At 48.2% G+C, this 25,292-nt stretch overlaps 1 protein-coding gene across 1 annotated transcript in view; it reads left to right on the forward strand.

The window, feature by feature from the left end:
• The window catches only part of LOC105080508 (tyrosine-protein kinase SYK), a 46,532-nt gene extending 21,491 nt beyond the window's left edge, over positions 1-25,041 (forward strand). The window contains exons 7-13 of the mRNA XM_074366263.1: positions 6,987-7,071; positions 8,403-8,580; positions 11,913-12,122; positions 13,616-13,805; positions 16,463-16,603; positions 17,269-17,381; positions 22,293-25,041. Coding sequence (XP_074222364.1) covers positions 6,987-7,071; positions 8,403-8,580; positions 11,913-12,122; positions 13,616-13,805; positions 16,463-16,603; positions 17,269-17,381; positions 22,293-22,347 — 972 coding nt within the window. The 3' untranslated portion in view covers positions 22,348-25,041. The remainder of the gene's footprint in view (positions 1-6,986; positions 7,072-8,402; positions 8,581-11,912; positions 12,123-13,615; positions 13,806-16,462; positions 16,604-17,268; positions 17,382-22,292) is intronic.
• Positions 25,042-25,292: the final 251 nt, after the last annotated feature.

The raw sequence follows: 25,292 nt of genomic DNA on the forward strand, positions 1-25,292 counted from the left end.
CCCGGTGAGCATTTGCCCCTTCTCCTTGGAGAGGGCTCACTCCGTGGCCAGGGTGCCATCTCACGGGACCATAGTCCAGGGAGACGTAGGCCAATTGGTGCCCCATCAGCCAAGGGGATTCAAAATGTGTTCTGGTTCAGGGTGCTTTCCAGTCGTGAGTCATCCTTTCAAGAGTCCTTAGTCACCTGCTGCACTGACACAGCTCCATGGAACACCCCAGGGCAGGACCCTGGGCAGGCACAGTGCCCCTTCAGCAGACCCGGACCACCTCCATCGCCTGGCTCCCTTGGCCAGGAGCCCTGGCAGGTGCGGGACACACCCCTGGACCCCACAGTTTGTTTGTCCAGCATTCCCTTTAGGACGTGTGCCACCGCACAGCCCTCCGCCCACGTGCAGTCCCAGAGATGAGTGGTTTCCCTGCAGGGTAGATGCCGCATTCCACAGGTATCGCAAGTCTGTGGTTTCCAAGGGCGTCGTTCAGGGTTCAGCCAGGGGGGCACGACCATTTGGAGATTTATGTATAAAACGTGCATGCACACACACACAAGTACATAGATAACACACACACCTACATATTTATACACACACATCTACATACATGTACACACACGTAAGTACATAGATGACACACACCTACATACATGTACACGCACATGTAAGTACATAGATGACACACACACCTACATATTTGTACATACATACATCTACCTACATGTACACATACACACACACACACACATACAGATATATTACCAGGACTTGCCTTACACAACTGTAGGGGCAAGTTCACTGTCCACAGGGCAGATCATCAGGAAGGGAGGACACCAGGGTATTTTATTTTTAATTATCTCAGGCAAGGCTGAAGCTGTCATTCACAGCCTCTCCCCCAAACCCCCCACCTTTCTCCCTCTTAAGAAAGCTGCAACTCTCTTCTGAGGACTCTCAACTGATTAAGGCAGGCCCACCCAGGGAAATCTCCCTAAATTAAATCAACTAATTAGGAATTTTAAGTACTTGCAAAATCTCTCCGCAGCAGTGCCAGGATCACTTGTATCACGAACACAGGAATATAGTTCAGGCAAGCCAGGCCGACACAGCAGAAAGCCATCACCCCAGGAAACAGTAACCCAGCACTGTTTTAGGGGACAAAGCCCACTCCCACCCATGTCCTTTTTCCAGGCAGGCTGAAGCCAGCTCAGGCCACCCATGGTGACTCTAGGAAGTAGCCAGAAAATACATTTTAGTAGATTTTTAAGTGAAAGAAGAATGTGTCTGAAGAAGTGTAAGACTAGCTAAAAATAAAACATGTGCATGAATAATAACCACAATATCATCAAAAGGAACGTAGTAAACTTGGAATAGGTATTAGTAATGATGATACAGATGGAAGGTTAATCTCTTTAATATATAAAGAGACTTTATAAATCAATAAGCAAAGTTTCAGCCACCTAACAGGTTAATGGGCAGAGGATAGTTTATGGTAAAGCAAACATAAATAGCCCTTAAACGTAGGAAAAGCTGTTCTGTTTCATTGTAAGAGAAATGCAAGTTAAAACTATGGTGCTCTCTTACGTCCATCTGTGAAATGGACCCAGATAAACAAGCTCGGTGTCACAATGTACAGCAACCGTGTGGTGAGTGAGCCTGGCCACACTTTACTGGAGAAGTGTGAAATGGTGCAATCTCTAAGAAAGGCAATTTCACATCCATCAAAATTAAGAGCTCACGTAACCTCTTCACTGCAGTTCTATTATCTGGGTATTTTTCATACATTATGTGCAATCGCGTTCATACGGAAGTGTTTGTTCTGACATTGTGTAATGGACAAAGTCTGGAAATCATTTAAAAGTCAGCCGATGGGAAATAATGCAGTCAGTCACAATGACATCCGTACTATGATGGGTAGCTGGGATCTAGAATTGTTTCCGAAACACAGTGTTAACTGAAGACCCCAAATTCATGCACAGATATGTGCTGATATAGTACAGAATGTTCTAGAAGAATACAGAAAATGCCGATAACCCTAGTTGCCTTGGGCGTAGGAAACGGGGTGTCAGGGAGAACCATGTCGTAAACCCTGCCGTGCCTGTTTAAATTTGCCCTTGCTAAAATTATTTAACCAATTTTAAAAGACAATTAAATATTAGAAACTAATTAATCTGATTAATACTGTGAAAATACTTCTCTGGCAAACAAAAAAAAGGCTGTTGCCTATTTAAATTTATAACAACTTTGAAGTATGCATTGAATTTTCATAGATGCCAGAAATATCAGTAGTTAATTGATGAAAAAAGGGATTGTGTGATTTAAGCAGTGGATTAAAAATATCTTAATTGCTCATCAGAAATATTTTAGGAGAACTAATCCTTATGTTTTCACAAATAGAAGTAGAAATTTCCATTATTTAACCAGAGAAAAAAACTTGTGGGCATTTATGTCAAATAGCTCATCTGTTAAGCTAAGGTGCAAATAACTTGCGTGAATTTGTTAATTTGCTCAACATAAATAGCTGTTTTTTAATGCTTCACGCACAACAAGTGCATGTTAGAACTTGAAGTAACTCAAGTACGTAGTTAATAACAAGTACGTTTTGATCTGCAGGACATTAATTATTCAGAATATTAATTGTGCAGACTATTATTAAACCGGTAATTTGAAATTTCACGAAAACTTAACAGCAGGTGTATTTTTTCTCTTCTTTAGTACATTTTAACGCTTAAAAATGTAAATGAATTTGACTGAAGAATACGAGCATTTGACCCACGCTGTCCTCGCCCCCTGCCATCGCTTGCTCTAAGGACTGGTAGTCCTTACGTGAATAAAATTGCTCCTATTATCAGCATTGGAATCTATTTCTTCACTACTTTAAGGATGCAAACCCATCCTTTTATTAAGGACAGTTGGCAGAGTTTAAACAACAGCATTCTTAAAGGCCGTGCTTCTGTTCCACAGTTCAAAGGCACATTCTCTAAGGTGAAACATAGCAGTTGTGGGAAAGGGTCCCAGAATTTCAAATTAAAACGTGTTTCGTGTTTTCTTCCAACATTTGCATTGATGATGGGACTGTTTTTTAAGACATATTTCATGATTCACGAGGGTTCAGCTGAGAGAGAGAAAGAAAAAGTTCTTAAGTCCTACCCGTTTGCCTGGTCATGTGGAAGCAGTGGCCCAGACCTCTGGGACGGTGTTTCCGCATCACTGTATAAAGCACTGGATTTTAGATCTTTGCTTCAAAGGTGAGGGAAGATGAATGATGAAGGTCGAGTGTTTATTCTCATGGATCTGAAGCAAACCTAGTGTTATCTCATGCCCTGGCCAAGGAGAGTCTGCCTTCGGCTCTGAGTGAAGCCTTGGTCCCCGCTGGGACCACGATCATCCCACCAGGGAACAGAACCGTGGCTGAGCCTACAGGCTCTTTTTGCCCATTTTTTTCGTGAAGTTTTCGTGAAATTTCAAATTACCTGTTTAATAATATTCTCCACAATTAATATTCTGAATAATTAATGTCCTGCAGATCAAAACATACTTGTCGTTAACTACTGCAAAAGTATGTTGGCGTCTTTATTACTGCTGTTGCCTGATTAGAAAACGTCTTTCAAGAAGTCTAGAGATTAAGATCCAGAAACGGACAGCAGGGCACGTGGCGATGCTCCCAGATCAGGAAACTGTGAGCAACCCTGCCGGCTCCCTACCTTAACATATTTTTTCTCTTTTGTTCACTTCTGAATTCATACTTCTTAAACACAGGCACTCAAAGAGTAATTGTCAAATAAATTTTCTCATTGCAGTTAAGCCTGGTAAATAAGAGATCACGATTTATCACCTAAAGTTTCTTTTCATTATTGTGGGGTGAACAGTTTTTACCTGAATTTGTAAAACTTAAAAATCACAAATCGCTCTTTGGAAGATGGGATGGGAAGGTGGCTAGTGCCATCTTGTGGTGTCCTGCAGGTGTGACTTCTGTTCCGAATATCACCAAAAACCAGGAAAAAGACAAGCCAGCCTTTCATTTATACCTTGTTCTATGCAGAAAAGGTGATACTATTGGTTAGGACAGAAAAAAACGATCAACACAAAGCAGGAAGAAGAGTGATGACTTACATAGTGGACCGGCAGCCTGTTTTTCTTTAAATTAAAATTTTTTTTTTAAGTTCAAAGTACTAACGTACTTATAGTTGACCATTTTTGCCTCAGAGCTCACTTTTTTACAAAGTCCTCAATTTCTTCTTTTCAGCTGAGCATTCGATTCCCGAGGCTGTTTGTTGTTCTTTTTGCTAGATGGCACGTTCACCGAGTTCTTTGGGAAGGATGAACCTTGCATTTTGTAGCTTCATCTTTATATAAAGCCACCCCTTTTAACAGACACGGGAGAAAACCTCCCATTTCTCCCAAAGAACAGTCTCTCGAGTGCAGTTGCATCCTCCGCCCCAGTCGGGGGGCGAGGAGGGCCAAGGGGTCCGAGCGGGGAGCTGGCGTGGTTCCTGAGGGGAATTTGGGGCTCTCCGGGCCTGGGGAGGCTTGTAAGCACATGGTGGTCTCTGTGGGCAGCGCTTGAAATGAATCCCTGAGTCGCCTTGGCTTAACAGATGGGAACTGATCTTCTAAAGGAGACCCCCAACCCGTTTGCTTATCCATAGTGAAGACAGACTAGGGGCGAACCCCACGCAGCCAGTCAGAGCACACATTACTCGTCCAGGGCTTCAGGCCGACTGTCCATCTCTGCTAACTCTTATTCTTCGTACCCCAGGTATCCTGTGCAGTACTTTCTACACCTCCGTCTCTGCTTTTAAAACCTTCCCCACAGGATTCCTACGTCAGGTAATTGCATTCTGGCTTAACTGCAACAGCCTTTATGCAACCTTCCTGCTCTGGAGACCGTTCCATCCGGGCGGAGAGGCTGCACCCCGGGAAACGTGCCTAAGCGGGCAAAGGGCCGTGGGTCTTACGGGCAAGAGCAGGGGTGCTGGTGCCCTCTCCTCGTCTGTGGCGGCTGGGCCTGATGTCTTGAAGTTTTGTCTTTGCATCAAAACTTTCCTGCCCAGAGGGAAAATCAGAGAAGCTGCAATGGTAGTAAAATGTGAACTTGAAGGTCTTCATGTGCAAAGTCTCTCCACCTTGGAGTCTGATGGCCGGAGGGACCTGAGCAGAGCGGGAGGACGGCCAGCCTTGGGAATCACCTAGTCTCTCCCGGGACAGTTCTGTCGAGACGGGGTAACTAGACTATACGTGCGAAGTGACGGCCCAGCACATCCAATAGCCTCGTAGTTATACGCCAGTTTTTAAAAGAGAGATATTGTCTTTAGGAATTATTCACACCTATCCTTTCTGTTAATATAAAAACTGGAGCCAGAACTCATTTTTCAATCACATTAGCTTACACTTCACATCTCCCAGTTTTAAGGTTGTTTCCATTCATTCATTCATTCGTTCATTCTCCATATGTTTGTTCAACCCATCGCTACCTAGCACCAGTGGTGGGCGCGGCAGAGCTCTGAGGCGGGGAGTAAACGACTTCACCCCACAGAACTTAGATTCTGTTTTCACCCGTGATACGTCGTAGCTGCTTCTATGAAACAGCTCGAGAAGAATGCTGAGACAACCGTCCAAAAACGGATCCGGTGACATCCCGTTGACAGCACATCAGTGTGTGATGTCCTTTATCCCGTCAGGAGGGCCTCTGCCACAGCCAGCAGTGGTTCCACAGAGCTCGGTGGGCAGCAGGAAGAAACAGGTCAAGGTTTAGGAGACCAGCGGTCAAGTGGCAGCCATGACGCACTGTGGCTTTTGTCCCTGTGTTTTTGGTCCCCGGTCTTGGGCCGGCAGGAAGGCAGACGAAGATTCAGTGTGTGCGGAAACTCAGTGGCTGTGTCAAATTGAGCTTAATGCCTCTGTTTCTTTAAATTTCTCCAAAATCTGGCATTATCTCATTTCTTCGTGGCCAGCGTTGGGGCACTGCTGACAAAAGCAGATATATGAAGTGTCCGCTCAGTGCACACCCCCAAAATGGTTTCAACTGTGCTTTCCCTGCAAAGTCAAATTTAGTAGCAAGGCCTTTGTTTTAAGTTGGGGGTGAGAGTGTATTAGGAACACTTGAGACAGAGAGTTGCAGAAGGGAAAGGTTGTAGGAACATAACACGTAACAGTGGATTTTTACCCCATTATTTCAGTATGCACATTGGTGCAAATCAAGTGAATAATAGAGCAGGTTGCTATTAAGAATGGCCAGCAAATATTTGTTCTGCTAATGCTTCAGTTAACCTGCTCTGGGTACAGGGAAGAATTACCTTCCTCCGGGTTAGCAAAACGAGTCTTCCCTGCCTTACAGGATCCGTGATGATGGTGACAAGGATGGTGACGAGGATGACAGCTAGCAGCATCGCTGGGCCCTGGGCTGGGGGCAGCCGCTTCCTCTCGGGACCCCTAGCTTAGCGGCCCGCGCTGCCCTCTGGCATCTCCCCAAATGTTGCCTGAATGCCATGGAAGATAAAGATACAGGAGGATACTCAGAATGCACGGATGCTTTGCAGTTGGGAAGCAGCTGGTGGAGAGTTAATGTCTCTTTTTAAGTAATTTCCCTATAAAGTAAAGTTAAAGAGAAAGAGTTAATGGAGGGAAATTATCCAAGGGGTAATGAAGACCCCCCAGCACCTTCTAGCAGGTGGAAACAGGCTTTGAAAGGGTGTGTTGGTAGGAGGTACCTTCACCCCCACGGCGTGGTTTGTGCTCTCACAGCACCCCCGTGACCTTGCCGGCCCTCCCACTGCAGGAGCAGGGGTCCTATTTAAGTCTCCGAGCACCCCAGCAGTTGCCCGAAGGATGAGACAAGCCATGTTGTTGTCTGCTGTTTTCCTGTCTCTTTTCCTCGTTCCTTTGTCTTCCCTGCTTAAGTTGAAGTGTGATGATTTAAAAACAAAAATAATTACCCACATCAACTCAACAGTGTTACCAACGAAGAAAACTGAGCTCTTATCCTTTGTGTGCCTCAGACCTCCTCATCCCAAGAGAACCGGCCAGAGAGTTCGGTGTCGTTCAACCCGTATGAGCCAGACCGAGGGCCGGCCAACGACAGAGGTGAGAACCGCTCCTGCAGCCCCTGGGCGTTCGCAGCGCGGGGACACACCCCGCGCTCACTGCAGACCGCAGGCCGGCCTGTAATTCACCCCGCTGCCGGCAGCTGTGACGTGGCGGCGGTTGGCAGTGAGCGGCCCTGTGGGCTGGCGGCCGGTGGCAGGTGCCACGTGCCTGTGAACAGGGGAGACTTTCGGAGGAAATGGCCTGCACAGCCTCCCTCCCAATAAACCGGCTGCCCTGACGATGGTCTTCAGTCCTGCTGCTTCGGAATCTCTCCTCTCTCGCAGTGATCACCAGTATTCCTCACAGCTTCCTTTTCTAAGATTGCGTGCGTGGCAGGGTGTCTGTGTCCACGAGGAGGTCTCAGCAGGCGGTGCGGTAGTGGGCGACTGGTGGACACTGGAGCAATGTCCGAGTTGTGGGAATCTGGATTCTGTGAGGCCTGGAGAGGGTAGGGTTCAGGAAGACAGCCCCTCGGACTCCGCAGGCCTCCGCTAGACTTACCGGATGATCGCCGCTGGGTGACCTTCTTAGGTTTTCCAGGAGGTTTTTTAATTGGTGAAGTTGGTCTGTTTATTACTCCCCCCAAACCGCCCCACAGCTTAGTAGCTTAAAACCACCGTAGTCGTGCAAACCCTCACGCGGGTCAGGAACCTGGGCGGGGCCCGGCTGGGCCTCTCCCCGTCAGACGGCGGGTGGGGCCGGGCCAGCACGGGTGGAGGGGCGCTGAGGCCGACTGAGGCGTCTCCCTGCCTCCGCTGAGCCCCGGGGGCCTCCCGGCCGGGTCCCTGTGCCCGGCCCGGCTGGGCACTCTCCCAGCCTAGCAGGGCTCGGGGCAGCCAGACAACCTGCACGGCACTGAAGCGTCAATAGCCAGTTTCCCGCAGGCCAGGCAGAAGGTGCATGGCCTTCTGGCAGCTCACCTGAGTGTGCCACCAGCCTCGCTCCTGCGGTGCTCTCGGGGGTGACACGGTTACAGAAGCCACCAAGGGGAGATGACACAGACTCCACCTCTCGATGAAAGAGGGTCAGAACTTTCAGACATGGTTTAAAGCCACCATGGCCCGTTAGGAGGACCCCGTCTGACTTTGCCTCTGGCACAAAGGCCCCTTCCCGATGCAAGAAGAGGGGTCAGGTACCACAGGGACGAAGGCTTTCCCTTCCCCACCGTTACCAGCTGTGGGAGAACGCGTCTTGAGTGCCCACAGGCCCCGTAACTGCCCCGGGTGACCCAGGGCTCGAAAGGGGAGGCGTGCCCACAGGATGCAGGAGGGCGGCACTGTCTCGTGGGACCCAGCCCCAGGGTGCTGTGTTTCTGGCCTGCGTTGCAGAAGCCCAGCGCGAGGCCTTGCCCATGGACACCGAGGTCTACGAGAGCCCGTATGCGGACCCCGAGGAGATCAGGCCCAAGGAGGTCTACCTGGACCGGAAGCTGCTGACCCTGGAGTACAAGGAGCTGGGCTCCGGCAACTTCGGGACCGTGAAGAATGGCTACTACCAGATGAAGAAGTAAGTCACGGCTGTGCGCCCTCACATCACAGCTCATGCTCGTGCACGCTCACATTCCAGAAGCTCCTGAGTGTTTTCACGTATCGTGTTCATTTAATCCCAGACACGAACTATAACCCAGCACTGCTGAATCCTTTTTCATCAGCAGTGTAATTTTTGTTCACTTCTGGTACAATTACAAGCAATGCATCCACTATGCATATTAGCTATGTATATAATAATTATATATATCAGTGGTATTATTTATATTATTATATTGGTTGTGTTATTATATTAGTTGCGTGCCTTACAGAGAATTAGGAAATTGAAACAGACAAAACATAAGAAGATAAAAACGTCGTATTTTATGACCCAAACACTTCTCCTGTTAACGAGCCTGAATGTCTATATAATTTTTTTGGATCTTTATGTTGAATTAAAATGCAATCATTCAATGATAACACAGTGCTTTCACTTTTTTTTTGATTGTTTAAATTGTTTCATTCCTCTTAACCAGAAAATTCCTGTTGACAAATATCATTCGTCTGATTATTTATTTGCTTTATCCTATCATTTCAAATGGCAATACATGTGATACAACAATTGGAATAGTGACATTGCTAAAAATCTCTTCGTACTTCATTTGGTCTTTAGAAGACACCCCACAAGGAATGTTCAGGAAAATACTGGTTTCTGAAGTCCTTTGAAACAAATTCTCTCTTTGCATGTGTATGTTTGAGTTAGTATGTTTCTGAGATAAATATAACTGGGTTTGGGTTTTTTGATGCCATTCTGAATTTAAGGAATTTGTATAATTTTTTTTTTCTTGAGTAGGAGGTCTACATGAATCAAGGGTCAAAAATATAGACAAAAGTATAGACGGAAACTTTGGCTTTTAATCCTGCCCCTTCCACCATATGTGTGTGTGTGTGTGTGTGTGTGTGTGTGTGTAATGTATATGTGTGTGTGTGTAATGTATATGTGTGTGTAATGTATATGTGTGTGTAATATGTATGTGTGTAGTGTATATGTGTGTGTGTAATGTGTGTGTATAATGTATATGTGTGTGTGCGTATGACAGCTATGCTTGTTTTTAAATGTATATGTATATATATACACATATATAATCTTACACTTATTTTGAAAAATGAATATAAATTACCCTGTATTAAGGCATAAATTTTCTCAACTAGTTTGCGATGCTGAAATTCTTTGCTTAATTAAATACGTAAATTAGCAGGCGTGACCATGGATGCGTTATTTCGGCTAGAGGTTTAGGGAGAGGAGAGGCCGTGTAGGTCAATTTGGGGCAAAATGACGTCTTTGCAACACTGAGTTTTCCAATTAATAAACACGACCCACCCTTCCATTTCCTGGGGTCATCTTTAACTTCTCTCGGGTTTCTCTTGGCATGGTTGTTTAGTTTTCTGCACAGAGGTCTCGCACAACTTTCCTGTTGGATTCATTCACAGGGAGTTAGTACTTTTGATGTCAACATGTATGGTATAATTTTTAAATTGCTATTTGCTATTTCTTCTAGGACTGGTTTTGCCTGTCAGCCTGAAGCCCAGCAGTCTTGCTGAAGCCCCCTATTATTTTCCACTTATTATTTCCAGTAGTTTATCTATGTATTCTTTAACCCAGAAATTCTCTGTAAATGATGCCAATTTGATTATATTCATCCTGTCCAATCCTTATTCTTCTTATATGTCCTCCTTGTCTTATTGCATTAACTAGGAACTGTGGTTTGATGTTAAATTTAAGTGGCAGGAGCCTCATTCCTTATTTCAGAGGGAAAACATTTAATATTTCACCATCAGGTTTATAGCTGCTCTTTATCAGATTATGAAAGTTTCCTTCTGTTTCTACTTTTCTGAGAGATTTGTTTTTAATCATAAATGGTCTTACATTTTCTGTGGACTTTTATTTCCTCTACTGATATGACCACAGGTTTTCTTTCTCTTTTGTTGTGTTTATGTGGTGAATTACACTGATGGACTTTCCAGATGTTAAACCTGCCTTGCATTCCCAGAATAAACCCACCTTGTCTGTGAATTATGTATCATTCTTTCTTTTTCATAGATTACTGCATTTAATTTATTAACATTTCCCTTAGAATGTTTACATCTATGTTCATGAGTGGTTGTCAGTACATTAGTTTCTTGTAATTTCTCTGCCTGTTCCTGGCATCAGGCTAATGCTGGCCTCATAAAATGAGTTGGGGAGTTCCCTTTCTCTTTTGTTTTCTGGAAGAGTCTGTGGGTGTTCTTTCTTCCTTAAACATTGGGGAGAATCAAGAGGTGTCTGCTTGTTAACTTAGACCCTTACCTCACACCATACACAAAACCACATCCAGGTGGACGGTAGACAGAAACGTAAAAGGTAAAACAGTAAACTGTCCAGAGGTCGCAGAGGAGGCTGTTTCCTTGGTCTCAGGAGGAGAATGAACGGGGAGGGGGCGGACCCAGGATGCTGATGATGTTCTAAACCTCCATCTGTGTAGCAGCTACAGCTTCTGTCCAGTGACACAAAGCATATAAATACTCTTTGAGTCCTAAGCTGAAGCTGTATGTGCTTTTCTGAATGTTATGTCCGACTTACTCTGTTATTCTGTTGTTTTACCTATTTCATTGGATAGTTCTGTTTTTATTCTCCCGTTTCGGAGTTCAACAGAAGAGGAATACTTCCAGCATTTCTGGGAACTGTATCCCAGAGAGATGCAGTTTTTCAAATCATGCCTAGTTGAGTTCCATTCCTTTATTTAAGCCCTGCTATATCAGAATGATTTCAAGAGCTCAAACGTGACCTGGATGATGTTTTTACTAGAAAACAGAAATAATTTGTTTTTTGCAAATTTGTTAAAGCTAGCTTAAAATGAACAAACTTTATTTTTTTAAGTGTTTTGTAAATAATGAACTGTAATAGTGTATGCTTTTTAATTCTGCATCTAGAAATTCATTGTAAGATATATTAAAGGAATGTTGTATTTACATACATTAGAAATACTCTTGAGATGGTAAATCTCAAGGTGTTATTGGAATTCATGTATGTCATAGGTTGCAAAGTTTATTTGAAAGTTATTTGAATATTCCATAATACGTAGGCTTTCCAATTGCTTGGGGCAATCTTCAGTGCTCTCCCATTATGTTTAACTAATTAGATGTTACTTTCTTTGTCTATAAAATGAGAGAACATGATTGGAAAACTAGTCGTTTACAGCATGGCTTCTCAAGATGACTTTCTGTTCCGTGACAGGTACCATTTCTAGCATAGGAGTTATGCTTCATGGAAAATAATTATGTACGAGTGAGCCACTTTGAAAAATTTCTTATGTGTTATGACTTCTTTTGCAGAGTCGTGAAAACAGTGGCTGTGAAAATCTTGAAAAACGAGGCCAATGACCCCGCCCTTAAAGATGAATTATTAGCAGAAGCCAACGTCATGCAGCAGCTCGACAACCCGTACATCGTGTGCATGATCGGGATGTGCGAGGCCGAGTCCTGGATGCTGGTCATGGAGATGGCGGAGCTCGGTCCACTCAACAAATATTTACAGCAGAACAGGTACCTTTAGGCGCCCCCACTGGTTATTCTCTGAAGGGCAGAGTCCACCTGCCCAACACACACAGTAGCCTGATGTCTACAAGAAGCCGTCTCTCCTCCCATGCCTACCCGGTGATGGTCCACACTCAGGGCTCTTGCACGGGGAGGCAAGAGAGGTGCGGTCTTAGGATCAAGTGCTCTTAGTTGTGCAAATTTTTTATCTTTTCCTTTGCTCACTCTGTATGGGCCTGTGGAGAGAATCATTCTTAGACTATCTTGGCAAGCAGTCTCCCCTCGTTCAAGCAGGCAGAACGAGCGCGCTCTTTTGAAAGAAATATTTATTTACCTGTTTGTTTTTGTATTGATTTATTATTTTTAATTCACATATAGTCAGTTTACAATGCTGTGTCAATTTCTAGTGTACAGTATAACATTTCAGTCATACATATATATACATATATTCCTTTTCAGATTCTTTTTCATTATAGGTTAGTACAAGATATTGAATATAGTTCCCTGTGTTATACAGTAGAAACTTGTTGTTCATTATTTTATATATAGTAGTTAGTATCTGCAACTCCTGAACTCCCAATTTATCCCTTCCCACCTCCTTTCCCCCAGTAACCATGTTTGTTTTCTATGTGAGTCTGTTTCTGTTTTGAAAATAAGTTCATTTGTGACTTTCTTTTTTAGATTCCACATATAAGTGATATCACTTTATTTTTCTTTCCCTTTCTGGCTTACTTCACTTAGAATGACAATCTCCAGGTCCAATTCATGTTGCTGCAAATGGCATTGTTTTATTCTTTGTTATGGCTGAGTAGTATTCCATTGTTTAAATATACCACAGCTTCTTTATTCTGTCATCTGTCAGTAGACATTTAGGTTGTTTCCATGTCTTAGCTATTGTAAATAGTGCTGCTATGAACATTGGGGTGCAGGTATCTTTTTTGAATTAGAGTAAAATAAACATTTAAATAAACATTTCACAAGGGAAACCAGTGATATTTTCAGAAATCACTTCTGAAAATATCTGTTGGTCTTTATTGAGGACAGCCGTCAATGGAGTAGCCATGCTGTGCTCACCTGCAGCCACGGTGGGGATGTAGGGACTCACGTGGAGTAAGTTATATTAACAGCCACTAATTACTTCATCCCATTTGCTACATTATGTTCCTACTAAACTCAGGGTTGGTTTTGTTACCTGTTCAATGTTGGAACTGGGATTCCCACTGACGCCTGGGTCTCCGTGAGACAGGTCTGACCACCCCCTTACACGGCTTTCCATGCAATTCAAAGCACACCTTGAAAATTCTACCAGTTAAACACCAGGAGAATGGTGTTCACACTTGAACACCTGTAGGTTAACATGGTTATTTGTCACCATTTGTGACTCTTGCTTGAGAAGAAAAGGAAATGAGTGGATTCACATTCCGTCTGTGCAAGGGGCGTGATTGGTTGTTCTGAAATGAACTACTGTTCACTTTTACTGACGACACCTCTGTGACTTCCAGGCACGTCAGGGACAAGAACATCATAGAGCTGGTGCATCAGGTGTCCATGGGGATGAAGTATTTGGAGGAGTGCAATTTTGTGCACAGAGATCTGGCTGCAAGGAATGTATTGCTGGTTACTCAACATTACACCAAGATCAGTGACTTTGGACTTTCCAAAGCACTTTGTGCTGATGAAAGCTACTACAAGGTAGGGACAGCTCAGCTGACGTTCAGAGCAGCGGGTAGCAAAAATCTGAAATGCAAATGTGTGTCTTCTTTATTTTATTACAGTAGGGTTTCAAGAGGCAATTTCCTTGTGTAAATATAACTATGTAAGAAATGTTCATAAGCTTTGATTCTCTTGTTTTAAAAAATGGGAACACTGTAATATATCACAACTTGCGACTTACTCGGAATAATGTCTTCCAAACTATTCCTTAGAACAACAGGGAATCAGGGTATTAATGATAATTTGTTTAAAAAAAAAACAAGAATAGAATTATTGTATTGAATTACTTTGGAATATACAGGTTGAACAGGTTGATTCTTGCAGGGTTTTTCGAAGCCCCTCTCTGAGCCCTCAAATGAACTAATCAGAACTAAAACAAGGGGGAAAAAATACGAAAGCCCCATCCTCATATGAACTCAAACACAGGGCGTATGTAGAGTCTAAGTTGGTCAATTGGAAAATGCTGTGGGGTTGAGCCCAGGCAGTGGAAGAGGGTGCCAAGGACAGATTCCCAACTCTTCCCTGGGAGTGTCCGGTGGTCCAGAAACAGAGGACAGACCCTGAGGGTCTAACCAGAGAATGGCAGGACGGGGCGCTGTGGGGTTGCCCTGAGTGGCTGGGGAAGCACGGTTAAGTGACCACACTGCCCCCCACTGCAACGATTCTCCAAGAGGCCAGCCAGGGGAATGGCAGGTGGCAACAGATAGCAGATCTCGTCCAGCTAAGAGTCAGCACAAAGGACGACCGACAGGAGCAGAGCTCCCCCCTGCATTCTTCATAGAGGAGCTGGCCCCCGAGCAAAGCCACTTCAGACATGAGCCTTCACTAGAAAAGCATCCAGTGAGCCCCATCCAGGGACTGCTGGGAAACGGAGCAAAGGGAACAGCTCACCTTGAATGACAGCCAGACATACACAGCAGTAAAAAAAAAAAAAAAAAAAAAAAGGAGATTTTAAGGTTGGAGGTGCTTTGGGTCATGCACCTCATCACGACAATGAGAGAGAAGAAAACATAGACCATCCAAAACATAGACCCAAACAGGAGATGGAGAAGTGAGAGAACAAGTCACCCCAAAACTTAGTGCCTTAGGGCGACGCCAGGCGTGGGTTCCCTCGCAGCCCTGCCGCGCGGGCAGGGCCTGGTGGGGGCGCGCCCCCTGCTCCACGCAGCGTCCCAGTGGGGAGTGGTCCTGAGGGGGCGCGAGGGTTACTCCCGCTCTGCGCACTCACACAGCTCATGACTGACTTGACGTGGACCGTGGTCGGGGACCTCCACTGGGCTGTGCTCACAAACAACGACGCATCTGCACGCGGCCTCCCCGTGTGCCCTGGGCTTCCTCACTCACATCCTGGCGGCTGGGCCCTGAGAGCAGGTTATTCAGGAGGCAGGAAGGGGGGGCTGCCGGGCTTCCGTTGCAGAGCCAGGACCACCCTATTAAGGAGAGCGGGGAAGAATGACAGCGAACAGGGGGCCAGCTTTTCCCACTGCCACTGGTATTAAATGGCACACCATTGAAAAGTAAGCCAGTTAATCTCTGGAAACCAAAAAAGAAGAAGAAAACGTAGAAGATAGTGTAGAAGTGAAGTGAATCCACCCAAGGGAGCAGGAGTAGCTCATGCCAGGCTGAGCCCCCGGCCCCGAAGGAAGGGTTTTGCTGGGCAAGATTTTCATCTCTTTATGGCCATTCACTATTTTTTTTTAATTAGAAAGTTTAAAACTTTGTTTTAAATGACAACTAGCAGTCTACCCCAAAATAATTAGTATTAATATATAATTATATTATAATTAATATAATTAAGTATAGTTAATATCTATTAATATACAGTAATAGTGAAACATGCTTGTGAACAGTCCAGTATTTCGTGGAGCATAACCACGAAGCCATATTCAAGCTCAACACGCCAAACTCCAAGGAGCTGCGAAGAGGTGAGGGAAAGAGGCTAAAAGCTACAAAAAAAATTCAGTCTGAATCTCAAAAATACATATTTAAATCTTAAAAACTTAAGATTTTACAATGTGATGGCATTTTTGAGTCTCAAATCAAATATACGTACACAGGCATTTTGCGAGTCATGATTTCATTTGTTTTCATTGTGGTAAAATACACACAACCTAAATTTGACCGCCTCACCCATTTTAAGGGTAGAGTTCAGCGATGTGAAGTACATGCGCTTTGTCTGCAGCCCATCTGCAGAGCTCTTTTCATCTTCCAAACTGAAACTCTGTACGCCTTAAACGACGCCCCACCCATCCCTCTCTCCCCGTGTTCTGCTTCCTGTCTCTATGAATCGGACTCCTCCAGGGGCCTCAGTGAGTGGAGTCACACAGTATTTGTCCCTCGGTGACCTGACTGGCTCATTTCACTGAGTGTAGTAACAGGTAACTGCATGACTCATCCACGCCTTCGCATGCGTCAGAATTCCCTCCCTTCCTAAGGCTGGATGGTGGTCCACTGCATCAGTATACCCATCTCATGTATCCATGCATCTGTCCACGGTCACATGGGTGACTTCCACCTTCGGCTGCTGTGAACCAACACGGTGACCATAATGTTATTCTTAACGGAACGTCTCCCCTGGCGTGGTGAACAGACGCGGCGTCCATATCTTCTTAACGGAGCGTCTCCGTGCGTTTCAGGCGCAGACGCACGGCAAGTGGCCCGTGAAGTGGTACGCCCCCGAGTGCATCAACAACTACAAGTTCTCCAGCAAGAGCGACGTGTGGAGCTTCGGCGTGCTGATGTGGGGAGCCTTCTCCTACGGGCAGAAGCCGTATCGGGTGAGCGACCTCTGCTTCACTTCCTGATTACATGGCCATCAGAACAGATAAGCACCAGATTAGCTTCACCAGACCCTGAAGGTCATCAAATCTGGGCCCCCATTCTGAGTCTTTATCTTTTGAGAGTGGGCAGTTAGTATGATCTCAGTTTCTTCTAAAACTGAAAGAAATATTTGAAGCTACCTGGACAGTGTGTGTTTTTTTTTCTATTATGTCTTACACATTTAAATATGCATAAATATATGCCCAAATCAACATTTAATAGGATTGAAATAGAAATAGTGACTACTCCCATTATCAAATTGGCAGCTCCGTTACCGTTTTTTGGATTTTTTTAAATCAAAATATACGTACTGAAAAGTGCACAAATCCTAGAACACAGACTGAGGAATTTTGACAAATGGGACATGCCCATGGAACTGGCCCCAGATGAAGAAACAGAACAGAACCCCAGAAGCCCCCCACACCCGCTCCATGCACAAGGCTTACCCCGAGGGCAGCCCCGTCTGACTTCCAGCATCACAGATTAGGTGCTTCTGTTTTGCACTTGATGTCATGGAAGTCGCACAGCGTGCACTCTTGTTTCTTTTCGGGGCTGGGTTGTGTCTGTTGTGTTTCGCTGAATGCTGTGTTTTAAAAGCTCAGATGTGTTTTGCATGTTTCAGGGAATGAAAGGCAGCAAAGTTTCTGCCATGCTGGAGAAAGGAGAGAGGATGGGGTGCCCGCCAGGGTGTCCAAGAGAGATGTACGAGCTGATGACCCTGTGCTGGACCTACGAGTGAGTACCCAGCCCTCCCTGCCGCTCAGCCCAGCACGCTGCAGGCAGGTGGCATCGCCAGGCACTCAAAAGCATAAATGCTGTCCTTTATGAATCGGGGTGGGCTCCCTTCTAAACAAGCAATGGGGGAGGGGGCTTGCTTCCTGGACCAGGTGCTCGTGTTCTTCAGTCTAAAGAGTGTAGACAATTGCTCTAATTCAGGGCACCGGAATTTAAATGTCGGTAATGTTGGCCCAGGGGTCGGAGGGGTGGTCAAAGTGAAAAAAATATTCTTTAGCGTCTGGTCTGGGGGTGTGTGCCATTTCTGGTGACAGAGGATGGTGGCGGTACTTAGGGGGGTGCCATACTTGGCTAATTTCTGATTCCCGATCACCTTCCTTAGTGAGGCATGACCACGGATGTGGGCCAGCTCACAGATGGATTGGCTAAGGTAGCACGTCCCGAGAAGCGGCTCAGATCTTGGCACAGTGGCCCTCAGATTCTGCCCTGAGGGCCCTCACGTGGCCTGCCTGGTGGAGCACATGTGATGTTGTGGGCAGGTGATGTCAGGGCAGTTCAGCTGGCCAGGGAAATGCGCTGCACCTGAGAATCAGGAACGTGGCCTTTGACCTTGCCTGGGTGTGGCAACCTGGAAATGCATCGTGGGGAAACCCTAAGCCATGGTCTCTGTCCCTCTGGCACTGAAACATGCAGGTTGGAAGTGATGCGGCTCATATAACCAGGAGGTTTGTTCTCAGACACCGCAGCTGAGGCTGCAGGAGCGTTTAAGGATGAGGGATGTTCCAAGTGCCTGCAGATGCCACCTGGGGTTTCTCCGCATCCCAGGGAGCGTCTTCCGCCACCACAGCTGGGAGTGGAAGTGAAGAATCTCATTATTATCTAGAAGTGACCCTGGCACGAGCCCCAAAGGGGGAGGGCGGAGATTTCCCTGTCTGCTGCTGACACGGTTCAGGGAAAGGGCCTTTCGGTACCCAAGGTGCCCGTCTAGGCCCCCAGGGAGCTTCTCTGGCCCAGGTTGCCAAAGAGATGTCAGGGTGTCAGCAAGAGCGAAATCCAGCTGATGGATCTTAGGTGTCCATCACGTGCAGTCTTGACCTCACCTCCCCACGCCCGAACGGGAATCAGAGAACCACTGACAGGCAGGGCATGACATTGACATGGAAGTTCTGGGCTAGAAATCAAGGTGGGGGAGAGATACAGGAAACAGATAAATTACCCCAAGGTGATGTTACAAACCTTGCAGTCGGGCCACCGTGTGCCAGTGCTGAGTCCAGTCCCTGCTGCCCCACCTCTTGGTGCCTCTGACAGGCAGGGGCGGGAAGCACCTGCAAGACGTTCCAGGAATCCCATAAACGAGGACAGGCTGTTAAGCTTTTCCTCGACACACAATTCCGAAGGACCTATAAAGCCACTGGGAACGGGGCAGGCTTTTCCTGGCTTTTAGTAGGCACCGTGCACACCCTCCCCCCAGGATTTGGAGACCCGGTGGTCTGTGAGGAGTCACTGGGAGCAGCAGAGACCCCCCCTCAGGGTGGGAGGCAAGCTCATGGCATCTCCCCCACCCTCTTGTTGTGGAAAAATGTGTTACAGCTCTGTTATATCTCAGTTGTGACAACAACCTGGATCCAGGCGAGAGACCAAGCAGCACTCAGAGTTGGGGAACTCGGGTTTATTACACCAGCAGGCCCACAGGAGCTAACACTCCAAGCTCTGGACCCCGTCTGTAGCTCTACACAGGCCTTTATAGGCTGCCTGTTTACACTTTGCAACATCATATGCAAATAAGGTATAACAGAGTTTGACCAACTAGGAACAAAGGGGAACAAGGCACTCCTGGCAGTGCCCGTGGCGGGGGTGGCGTTGCCAAAGCCAGGAAGGAAACAGTCCCCCACCCCACCTCCAAGAAAAACAAGAACCCACGCTGGGGGCGGGGGCGTCACTCATAAGTGTGTCCCAGGGTCAGTTCACATCCTGTCTGTTCCCACATGCTTGTGGGAAAAGCCCTTGCAGATTGCGAGAATATGGAGATCCTGATCCTGAAAACACAGGGCCTCTGCCTAACGGAGAAAAGCTGGGGATGTTCGGGAGTCTCTGAGAGCTGGCAGTGATCGAGGTGGAGCCCAAGGTGTTGTTTAGAGATTGGCAAGCCCAAGGCACAGTGTCCCTGCTCTTCCCCGGCGCCAGGTCCTTGGCCTCTGTGCGCCTCATCGTCTGAGAGCCGCGGGCATTCACTGGGGCCACACTCACCACCCGAGCCAGCTGCATGCAGGCCATGCTGCTGTCCCCAGCGGGCGTGTGGTCGGCAAACCTCACGGAAGGCACAGGTCCCACCCCTGTAGGAGCCCGCAGTCCAGGGGAGGGGCAGGCAGGCAGGCAGGCAGGGACCGAGAAGCTCAAGAACCAGTGCATCTGTGATGTGTTCTCAGAAGGTGCCGAGTCCACGGGCAGCTCGGAGCCCAGGAGGACCCCGGGCCTGGGAGGGAGCAGCACGTGTGCGTGAGGACCTCCTGGGTGGTGGCTGTTACTCTGCAGAAGGAAAGGAAACAGCTGCTTGGGGCACAGAAGCACATGGAGCTACCAGAACCTGGTGGATTCAAAGAAGTAAATACAAAAGATCCCCATATAGTTTCCAGCCAACCGTTTTAAAGCATTTTTTTTTCATGGTTTCCTCCATTGTAAACAGTCAGCCACCTTTTGCCAAAGTGATGGATCGTCCCATGGATGTGTAGATGAATAAATGGTTAGACTGATGATAGACGGATTAGGCAGACAGATTGATCAATTCATGATGGATGGATGGGTGGACGGGTATTTTGACAAACATACACATACACAGTTTTAGATTTGTCACCGACACACTCTGTTGATGGCCCGGCACTACTGAGCCCCGCGAACAAGCACTAGCTGACACTGTCCTCATGGAGGTTACAGTTCTGGGCTGGGCTGGGGGCTGGGCGTTGCTAGGCAGACGGGAAACAAATTAACCCTCATATAAACACGTGATTACGTATTCTGATGGGTGCTGTGAACGACAGTAAAGGATTCCGGTGGGTGTGCATCTTTCCATTGGGGCGTCCGTATCAGCCTAAAGGAAGGGGCATTCCAGCTGAGAGCTGCAGGATGAGGTGCTTGAATGCAAGAAATGAGACACGAGGAAGGGGGCCACTAGGCAGGAAAAAGCACCCCAGCTCCAGGTGGACAGAAGTGGGCGGGCAAGGGGTGGATGGCAAGATGGCACACAGGCAGGACGCTTGGCCACCCTCCTCTGCAGGAGCTCGGCATTGGCCTGGCTTCCTAGAGGCAGCCTAACCCATGGTGGAAAGGAGAGGTTCCCTGGAAAACTGACCAGGTGTCTTTGCCGAGAGCCAGTCCGTATTCCTGTTTACCTACACTAGCTTGTTTGCTTGGTGCTAGGCTCCTGGGTGGATGAAGCCCTCGTGGCCAGACTCAAAGGGACGCTGTGCATTGGCATCCCTGTGGCTGGAGCAGAGCGCCCTGCCCTGCAAATATGATAAGGCTGCACTGTTTGGCTATAGAAGTTTAGTAACAGGGGGGAGGCTTCCTCGCTGTGTGGATACAGGTTTCCGCACATGATCCTGCATCCCAGGCTTGGTCATCGCTTCCCCTCCTGTCACAAAATTTGGTGGCCAGAGACACATCTTCCTGCAGTAAGCCAGAGGAAGCTTTGGTCTCCAGACAGGACCACAGGTGGCTGATTTTTGCAAACAGTTTTATCACGCTTTTCGCTTGCTCTTGGAAGCTCTCGGTCCAACCATCTATTTTGATGCCATTTGACGGAACTACCCATTTTGGTCCTGCAGACATCACTCTGCTCTCATAGTGGCGAGCGGTTCTTGATCCCTGGCTCTTCTTTCGTAGCTGGACTGAGCCACGTGAAACTGCAGCTGTTGCAGGTCGGAAAGGTTGAGTGTGGACACTTCCTGCAACCGAACCTCAACGTCTGTTTCACTTACTGGGCAGTTTTACCCACTTGCCATGTGGCCCCAAGTCTTGCAAAATAAAATTAATTTCCAAGCGAAGATAGAGTCTCAGAGTTTTGAGAAATATTTGCTCCCAACTTATATCCTTTCAGTGTGCCCGTGTTAGCGAAAGCAGAGAGGCCCAAAACAGTTTTGTTTAGATGCTGCACATTGTTAAAAACGTTTACCTGTGGTTTACGTACATCATCACCTCACTGGCCAACAGTGACAGAAGCAAGGCCTTGGCATGTTAAGGTTTATAACAGCAGCACGTCTTCAGAAAATTCAGAGCTGTCCGACTAGGGTGTGAGGAGGGAACCTTTGAATCGTGTCTACATTTTAATTTTCACAAGATTGTTGGTCAGATGTTCCATTTATGTCTGCAGCACGTTCACCAGCTGAGCATTTTCAGACACACTCTGTTTTGCTAGATCATAAAGAGACAGTCTCTGAACGTGGGATTAAAAGATTGTGACTGTGAAATTGACACAGCATTGCAAATTGACTTCAATATACACATATATGCACACAAAAAAATCTTTTTTTTAACTTTTTTTATTGAGTGATAGTCATTTTACAGTGTTGTGTCAAATTCCAGTGTAGAGCACAATTTTTCAGTTACACGTGAACATACATATATTCATTGTCACGTTTTTTTCGCTGTGAGCCACCACCAGATCCTGTATACGCTTCCCTGTGCTACACAGTATCATCTTGAAGGGACATATGGGGACGCGAGCCACCCGGAGACCTCGCTGAGCGCAGACTGGGCCCCGGGGGTCTGGGGTGGGCCTGACGCCGCGTTCCCCACAGGCTTCTGGTCGCCGGGGGCTGCGGCGGGGACGCTCTGAGAGCCGCGTGGCCGCGGGGACGCCGGCAGGGGGCGCTCTCCCCGCAGCGCGCTAACGATGCCGCCCCTCCTCCCTTGCAGCGTGGAGAGCCGGCCAGCCTTCGTGGCGGTGGAACTGCGCCTGCGCAATTACTAACTGATGACGGCGGGCCCACCCGCCGGTGGCTGCCCTGGAGCAGATGCGCCGCCGCGGGAAGACTGTGCCAAGCGCCTTGATTTTGAGTCTCCATCCCCCTCCGCCCGTCGGGAGAGCCGTGCTGACTGTTGTTCCCCAAAGCCTGTGCCGGACGGAACCCGCCCTCCGCCAGACAAACCCGTCCCGGAAGAGCCGTGGGGGGATGGACAGACCCCAGGATCAGAGGGCCCGTGGGTTCGTGTTTCTTGACTGCGGGTTTTCATGGCAGGTTAATTTGCAGGGTGTGTTTCCAAACTCCTTTCCGTCTGCAGCCCCCTGGCTCCTGGGCTGCGTTTGAATCGCGCAGCATCACCACCACCCGGGGTGCTGAATGTCCCCCCACCCCCAGCTCTGCGTTCTAAGCGGCCGCGGCCGGGGGCAGCCGCTGGCCGGTGACACCTGCCCTGGGGGAGGAAGGAAGCGGAGAAGGGGTGTGGCGGCCACCGGAACGAGGCTCCCTCAGGTCCCAAGACCGAGTCCTGCCACCGGAAAGCTTTCCCCATAGAAGTGCTTTGAGGCTTTAAAAAAAAAAAAAAAATCAAGCTGAATCTTTACAGGGTCCAAGCCGGTAGCCAGTTAAGGGGAAAAAAACTCGGTACGGCTTCTGCTCTGTGAGTTCTGAGGCGGAGGGCTCCGGTCTGCGTGAGGTTGGGGGCCTGCTGCGATGAACTGGCTTGCTTGTCGCCCCAGAGCCCCTCTCCTGCGGGCTCCTGAGGACGGTGCTTGGCTGGAGATGCATTAATAAAGTTCTTTGTGGAGACGCAGTCGGGGAGAGGCTGTGGCCATGTCAGGCCTGACGCAGGGCAGACCCCGGGTGCTGCGGGCTGTCCCCGCCTGCCGTGGTCCACGTTCCCTCTCCCCTGGGGACGGCGGCCGGGCCGGAATTCCCTTCCTTTTCCTGTATTCGTAGTGGGGGCAACCTGGTAGCCAGGGCCGTCTGCAGATGGGTTTCTAAGTGTGAATTCATCGTAAAGCCGCAGATCGTGACCTTGCCTCACGCAGGCCTCGCTGAGTGTGACTTTGGGCTGAGGATGTGAGACCCACGGAAGGATAGGGGACCCAGGAAATCTTCTCCAGCCCCCTCGGCCCTTGCTCCTGGCTAATGTTTGACCTTCTACAAGTCATCAGCCCATTGGTACCAGTTTTGCTGTGGCCTTTGAGGTCAGAGCTAATGAGCCCGCATTCTTAGGTCAGCTGAGACACAGACTCAGACCGTCTCGTCTTCAGCGGCGCCCAGGACGTCGTAGCGTCCTGCCCCCGGCTGGGAGAGGAGCCGCACTCCTAACAGGGGGCCAGGCAGCACTCAGCACCCAGCTCCGCCGGACGGGAGCCCACTCTCAGAGCTTGCGTTAAGGAACGTTTAGGAACCGCCCGTGATTTGTAGAATGGTGCCACCTCGTGTTAAAGAGAGGGTCCCCGTGTGCTCAGCAGATGCTCAAACCAGTGGCCACGCACGCTTGGTGTCCCTGGAATTAAAAAGATGAGCAACGTAACGTCTGTGGTCAGGCTGGGCATAGCTTTAGAGTCCTCAGAGGAAGGCCTGGAGAACGTGGCCTGAGAGGGAAGCCGTCCCTGCATGCCGCTGAGCTTCCGCTGTCCCCCCAGAGCGTGTCTGTCACAAAGGCCACCCGCTCACGGCAACGAGGGGGCACGTGCAGAGCGCTTTCCTTCTTTCTGGTGGGATTTCCCGCACCGTCCAGCAGCCCCTGCCCCGCCCTAGAATGTGAGAGGACAGGAGAAGCCCAGCCCGGGAGGCGGCCAGCGCCCCCTCCTCGCTGTCCTCCACCTCCTCCACGCTGTCCTCCACCTCCTCCCCACTCCCGGCAGAGGGAGTGCCTGCGGCCGTGTGCACATCCTGCCTAGAAAAAACAAAATGTGCCCTGTGTTAGGAGTAAGTCTCCTTTCCCCTGGGGTCACAGTGGAGGGCACACGAGAAAAGGTGACTTCACGGAAGACGTAAATGAGCAAAATTCAGAGGGTTAGGGCTTCTTGCCGGGCATCAGGCTGGGCTCCCCCGCACGCCGCGCTCTTCCTGGCTCTCACCCTGTCTTCACCCTGTCTTTGCCTGGGTCTGGGTTCCCTCCACGTGCCTCCAACCTTCCCATCCTTGTTTAGCGACAACTGAAGGACGCCACCATCCCATCACACTGCCCTGGCAACACCAGTTGTCTGCTGATGCCACAGTCACTTGTCCCCTCAGTGGGACCAAAGGTTTCCATGAGAGAAACATAATCCACTCCATAGTTAAAATAATTACAATAATAATGATGATGATGATGATGATGATGATGATGATGATGATGATAAATGACAAGTTTTTTTTTGAGCGTGTCCTTTCCTGTGCTCGCTGGCACCAGCCTTGCCATTCTGTTGGGTGGTGGTGTCACACGTACGCCAGCCCAGTGACTGCCACCCCACCTGGGTTTTCACGTCCTGGGGTGACCGCCAGATTTTCAGGCACACCCCCCCAACCCCAGCCTCCCAAGGAGCACACTTACCAGTTAATCTGAGCATCATATTCTCCATCCGTTTCAGAAGAGCAATCTTTGGTCACTGGACTTTTTTTTTTTCCAACTGTGATTTTTAATAAAAATTTAAAATGAGCTTTGTGATGATCTTCATGGATGATTTTTCATGGGTGTTCAGAGGCTAGGTTACACTGTCCAACATGCTGCGTCAAACAGCATTGTCAACTGTGCAGCATGTTTAAACAAAAAAACAGATTAAGTTTCCAGCCATCTCCTGGAAAGATGGACGTGTGCAGGCCTGTTGGAGCGGGTCTGGAGGCTTGTGCTGCGCGCAGAGGGAGAAGGCCGGTGGCTGCGGGTCCTGCTCCGCTGGGATCCTCTGTGCGTGGGCAGGGGGTCTGCCCAGCCAAGGCCTGACAGCCCACATGGAACCCCAGC

This window comes from Camelus bactrianus, chromosome 6 (assembly GCF_048773025.1).
Source record: "Camelus bactrianus isolate YW-2024 breed Bactrian camel chromosome 6, ASM4877302v1, whole genome shotgun sequence".
NCBI lineage: Eukaryota > Metazoa > Chordata > Mammalia > Artiodactyla > Camelidae > Camelus > Camelus bactrianus.